This window comes from Etheostoma spectabile, chromosome 6, assembly GCF_008692095.1.
Source record: "Etheostoma spectabile isolate EspeVRDwgs_2016 chromosome 6, UIUC_Espe_1.0, whole genome shotgun sequence".
NCBI lineage: Eukaryota > Metazoa > Chordata > Actinopteri > Perciformes > Percidae > Etheostoma > Etheostoma spectabile.
In genome coordinates, this window is record NC_045738.1 from 22,270,734 (window position 1) to 22,276,805 (window position 6,072).

General features: G+C 41.3%; 1 protein-coding gene across 9 annotated transcripts in view; it reads right to left on the reverse strand.

The window, feature by feature from the left end:
- The window catches only part of ubr5 (ubiquitin protein ligase E3 component n-recognin 5), a 44,497-nt gene that overhangs the window by 25,705 nt on the left and 12,720 nt on the right, over positions 1-6,072 (reverse strand). For 8 of the 9 annotated variants that reach the window (XM_032517834.1, XM_032517840.1, XM_032517843.1 and 5 more), the window contains exons 6-15: positions 5,715-5,982; positions 4,789-4,948; positions 4,102-4,251; positions 3,067-3,278; positions 2,721-2,837; positions 2,472-2,582; positions 2,114-2,268; positions 1,647-1,764; positions 1,027-1,211; positions 179-288 (exon numbers count right to left, since the gene is read on the reverse strand). In XM_032517834.1, the coding sequence (XP_032373725.1) occupies positions 179-288; positions 1,027-1,211; positions 1,647-1,764; positions 2,114-2,268; positions 2,472-2,582; positions 2,721-2,837; positions 3,067-3,278; positions 4,102-4,251; positions 4,789-4,948; positions 5,715-5,982 (1,586 nt within the window). The remainder of the gene's footprint in view (positions 1-178; positions 289-1,026; positions 1,212-1,646; positions 1,765-2,113; positions 2,269-2,471; positions 2,583-2,720; positions 2,838-3,066; positions 3,279-4,101; positions 4,252-4,788; positions 4,949-5,714; positions 5,983-6,072) is intronic. The other variant, XM_032517836.1, reaches the window with a different exon arrangement.

The following is a 6,072-nucleotide window of genomic DNA, read 5'->3' on the forward strand; positions in this document are numbered from 1 at the left end:
GGACTTGCTGATGAAAGCCTGTGCACCATCTGTTTCAAAGTCAAAGGACTAATGAGAGCACAGAGTGAGGAAGAAATTGGTTCTGTGCCTGGGAGATAGAGAGGAAAGTCAAGACTGGAGTGTTGTTTGGAGAGCTAGAGGTTAAGAGGGAGAGATAGCAAAAGAGAAGCCGACATACTGTAGGGCAGTGAGGCACTGCTAGCAATGGAAGAGGTATCACTGCAGGTAGATGCTGGGGAGGGAGGAGGACCCATCTCAGTCTTCACCAGCTCTGGCTTGCTTTCCATCCTATGGGTTAAGACCAAGTTAGTGAGATGAATTTGACTTATTCTTCCAGATCCACATTCGGTAACCAGAGGGACTAAAGTCTAGGTCTTTTAAATGTGGTGAAAGTAGGGCTGGGTTTAAAATAATCAATTCTGATTCAAATAGAACTTTATTTGAATTACCTGATATTGATTCATAAACTCTCGATGTAAATCTTTTAACCCCAAGAGACGCGTGGGAATGTTAGCAATTTCAGCCGACAATATATTCTTTAAGAGGCTAGTGGGCTCCATTTTAAAGCTGAGTGAAGATATTGGTATCTTATGAAACTACACAACAAAAGGCATCCGTTGCTACTGACTATATTATGCTAGTAGGAGGGGGGCAAAATAATGCTCCAAAATAAGGCAGAATATCTGCTAAAATTCTGATCACTTAATATACACTGACTGTAGTTTATTGTGTTGACTGCTGTAGTGTGCTCATGTGTAATTAAAGTACATTAATATAACTGCCTTAGGGGCATCTTTTTTTAATAAGGTTAGAGAGTTCCTTTTACAATTGACATTATTTCTCATAAAATTAGCATTGTATCTGAAATATCCCTACTTGAATCAGTATTAAATTGAAAATCAAATTGGAACCTTGCAAATTAAAATTAGTGGCACTAACCAGCCCTTTCTAAAATTGAAATGAAATCATGGAAGACTATTCATATACAAAAATTAACAGCTTTTATCCACATAAAATGCAACTGACTTGATATCCTGGGTCTTAGTGGTCTTTTCCATGTTCTTGAGGCTCTCTGGTGAGCGCAGCTGGAACCTGCAACTGTCGTTCATGTTCCAGACAGACTCCAACAGGAGGCCCACTTTGGGAATGCCAGCATTGACAGAAAAGGCCACTGCACCGGCATGGTAGAGGGGGTTATTCCTCAAGCACACCTAAGGAAGGAACAGGTCAAATTATTTTAGGTTTATGTCAAGTTTATACCAGTATCAGCCTTAACTACAACAGATCACTTCTAAAATAAATTTAAAATACAACTAGGCCTATGTAAAAAGAAGTCTCCTGCTACCCTTTACCTGGCAGGATACAATAACAGAGGCTATTCCAATGTTATGCCAAAATCTGTTACCCATCAGAACGTGTGCTCTGAAGCGCCGTCTACCTTCCGTGAATCATTCTGCGACTTCGTCGGTAAAAAATTTGGACCGGGGCAGAGCCATTCATAAACCTATATAGAAATAGCGCTCTTTTCACTGCTAAGTCTCTTGTCCTGTTACAGGTCATTTATAATCACCAGATGAAAGATAGTTTCAGAAAGATTTAAAAAGTTACATATTGTCACTTTAACAATAAAAATTCAAAATTCTTACCTGTGTTCCCACAGTGATGTTTGGTATTGAGGAGATGCCAGCGCTGGACTTTGGCTTTTTGTTCTTGGCTCTGGCCTTTTCAAGCATCTTCTTCCGTTGACTAAAAGGCACAACACCCCTGCAGACAGATGCAAGCGATCAAGTTGTCAAAAACTTTACTGGATTTTCATACCTGTCCCTGACATATACTATTCTCACTGAATTGACAAAGACATCGCTTTGTAACCCCCGCTAAATGTCACGTTTTAGCACCTTAAAAAATACAATGACAGAATCTTTCCCCATCACTAACACTATAAAGGCAAAAAGTCTAATGATATGGTTTTGTGTATGACTTCAATGAACACTCCCGCTAAACTTAGCAGGATAACAATGTCACGGTGACATTTGGGAGCCAATGTTACTGTTAAAAACATAATCATAATTCCATTTGATGTAATTTCATGGGAAAAAACATCTGTTCTTACCACCAGTAGAGGCTATTCTCCAACTGTGCACACGTGTAGAGGGCACAGCAGTGCAGGGACACCATACGTTCCCCCTGCAGCTCAGGGTAGGCCTGAGCACTGTGCTCCAGCTTAGAGGCCACTGTGCTCAGTGTGTCATCCACCCAGGTTGCCACCTATACCACACACACATAAACTTGAGTTAATGAACAATTCATTAAATAAATATTTGTAATGTTAGGCTGGCTGATTAGTAACCATATAATCTTTGCTTTAGTCAATCATAATCTTATGGTTACACAACGTATCCTGTAGTTGAGGACCGTTTCCATTAACAAAGCACAGCACACATGTCCTTAGGTCAACAATCATTATATACCTTATTGGTCTCTGTAGCTACAGTGGCTCTGATGCTATTGGCTGACAATAAGGTGATCTTCTCATTGGCCAGGCCCAGGAAGGATACACGCGGGTGATGAACCGAAGGATTCTGATGGAACAAATGACAGAAAATGTTAAGCGTGTTACAATAACAGATAAAATACATATTGTATTTTGCTAAAAAAAAAAAAATACATATATAGCACATTGCCGCTTTAATTTTATTCACATAGGCAGAACCCTCCACCTGTGTATTCCTGTAGGGTTCAGGTTCGCTCCACTTCCACTGATAGAGCTCTCCTTTGGAGCTGACAGCCACCAGTTCTGAGAACATGGCTCCGATGCTTACAAACTTCACACCATCCTGGGAAAGAAGATCCGAGAGCTCAATAAATGACAGGTAAAGCCCAATTTTCCATTATATTTTTCCCAAAAAATTGAATTCGCCACTAGTGGGCTATCCAATCAGATTGAAGAGTCCCCTCAAGATTTTCAAAAGGAAATATAATAGATCAAAGCTCCCCTTGCAATGTCATTGCGAAGGTTTGTATTTCTGCGTTTGAAATCAAGAGCTCTGTTTGTGCTCCTCCTACCTTGTCAGGCCACCACTGGAGCTCCTCTCCCAAGGAGACAGGGCTCTGGACCGGGATGCTCTTCTTGTCCAAGCTGGGCTCGCCCTCGCGACTGGTGGAGCCTCGCTCGGTGTCGAACGAGGCCCCATCCAGCCACCGGCGCTCGCGTAACCTCAATACAGACTCACGCTCACGCAACAGCTCCGAGTCGCGCTCTAAGGGAAGAAGGAGAACTGGTATGCAATAAGGTCACACCAGTGGGATAGAAGTAAGCCACTCTCTGGGAAAGACCCGTCAACATAGTTTTAAAAATGGAGAAAGAAAGATAGATTCTTTAGAATCACTGTGGTGCAAATCAAAATTGCAGTACTGAAGATTGAGTGGGGGTCTAAATTATACTGGTGGGTGAGTCAGTTTGCACGCTCATATGTTAAAATGCGGGGTAGAAAAGGAAGTGGATAGACAGAAAATAAGCATGCATATGGGCTAAAAGTGGATTAGGTCTTTTTTTTCTTTTTTTAAAGAATAGACTGCTTTAAGACAGGTGGGCCTAGCGGGCCTTTCTCAGAGAGCTCACAGTATTTACTACAGCCATGCAATGTACAACACCAAACATTTATAGCCTGTAACACCAAACACCAATATTACAAATCAAGCTAAACAGACTTGTTTCCCCAGCAAATAAGCTAAACCCCTTTCATTTAATATGAATTTGTGTAAAACCTATACCGGCTCAAGTATACATTTAGCAAAGAGAAAAATATGTTGTGTTCTAATGATGTTTTTTTATTGTTTTTTTTCCATTTGCCCTGCAGTAGTCTTTTATCGGAAAAAACCTGCTTGTTAGATAACTGCTTATTCAAATGTTAAGCCACTGGCAAGTCTTTTACTGAAAAAAAACTACCTTTGTTTTTCAACTTTTCTCCTGTGTTGTCTTATCTTTAATAAGCTTTTAAATCTCCATCCCCACAACAAAAGCCATCACCAGTGTTGTCACCAAAGCCTCTCCAACAGAGTGCCTTCCTTTTACTGGTCAGAAGTGAGTGGTTGAGTTACCTCTGGAGGATCCCAGGCGAGACAGCGAGGAGCGCCTAAAAGAGGGGTAGCCAAAGTAGCTGATGTCCTCAGAGAACATGGCATCAGCATCAATAATCACACTGGGATGAGCCGAGTGAATGTCTGCATCCAACAGGGACATCAGGTCCTCTGCATGGGACAAAGGCACAACAGCATGCAAGGTTAAAGATAATAAAAAACACATTCTTTTTTTTATGAATTTGCAAATACTGTCTAGAACAGGGGTCTTCAACGTTTTCCAGGCCAAGGACCCCCAAACTGATGGCGAAATGGAGCGTGGACCCCCTAATTATATATATTGTATAAAATTGTGTTATATCAAACTGGTCCTATAGTTCCATGTGTGCATTGATGACTGAAAGACATCTTCTGCCTCCATTTATCTGTTTACTACAGTGTGTTGAATTCATGTTAATGTGTATTTAAAGACATTTCAATTAGTGGAAAAAATTGCAGGGGGGGGGGGGGATATAAAAAAAAAGTCTAATCAACCAAAACTTTCGCGACCCTTATGCAGTACCTCCGCGGACCCCCTGTTGAAGACCCCTGGTCTAGAACATTACAATGGTCATAATTAAATCATTTGAATACTGTGTTACTCCCCCACACAAGCCTATTTGTGTTGTTGAACCGCTACTAAGCCTTTCACGATGTTGTTTGACAAACCTCCGGGGAGGTAGGACTCGCTGGCTGTGTCGTCTCCATCATCTCCATCTTCGTCGTCCCGGCTCAGCAGGTTGTTGACGGCGAGGTTGACATCCAGGTTGGTCCTCTGGAGTTCCCTAATGATCACACTCCTAGACTTCCCCTGAAGGACTACCTGGGCCTTGGGGAAATAGACAAAGTAGAAAACAGTTATTTACATTCACGTGTGACTGCAGTTTAGCAAGAAAATTCTATATTTTTTTATTGCTGTACCTTTTAAAGTCCTATATAAAATAAATGTATTATTTTTATTAACCCTTGTGTTGTCTTCCATTCAATCATATACAACATTTTCTGATGTTTTTGTCTCTTTTATCAACATTTTTGTCTCTTTTTTTCAATGTTTCTGGCTTTTTTGACGTTTAACACTTTTTTTCCACTACCATGTAAAAAAACCTCTGACATCAACTTGTTACCAGTTTTACATTTATTACATTTTTGGAATTTGTGGTCAATAAATCTCATTCATGAGAAATTATACCCAATTCTTAAATTAAAAAAGCAGAAATTATGACTTACTTAGACTCATTAAATGAAGGATAATTACAGAAGTGTATGTGTCAATATTCAGTCTGGTTTTGAAACATATTTTTTTAATAAAACACCCTAAAGTCAATGAAAGTAGAGATCCTATCTTTTGTTGAACTTGCAAAGCACAATGAGTGGAATCAATCAGCCATGTTATTTTTGGGTTATTAAATTTAGAAACCCTTATTTCGGATATAGATATTTAGAAAAACGGGTCAAATTTGACCCAAAGACAACACAAGGGTTTATTAAAGTGAACTGCTTAATGTACAATGTGTTTCATTACGAAAAGGGTTAAACCATTTTTGTAGCATCTCCTTTATCCAAGAAGAGATGTATTCCTGCTGAGAAGTATGTACCTGAGTGATGAGTTCTTCAGGGATGACAGACGCTGGTATGACGGGCTGAGGCTGGCTACCCAGCAGGCCCGAGCCGCGATCCCTTCCTGTGCGGATCACCCTGGTCTGTCGACGGGAATCCCGAGCTGCTGTTGATGACCTGCCCGACGTGCCTCCGCCTCCGCCCCCTCCTCCTCCACTGCTGCCACCTCCAGCGCCACCTCCCCCCGCTCCTCCTCCACTTCCACCTCCGCCACTGCCTCCATTTACGCCAGAGCTCCAGCGACTCCTGTTACATACAGCACAAGGCCATAGTCAGACAACTGCCAAAAACACCAGCTGACTAACAGAGCACACACACACACTCCACACACACACA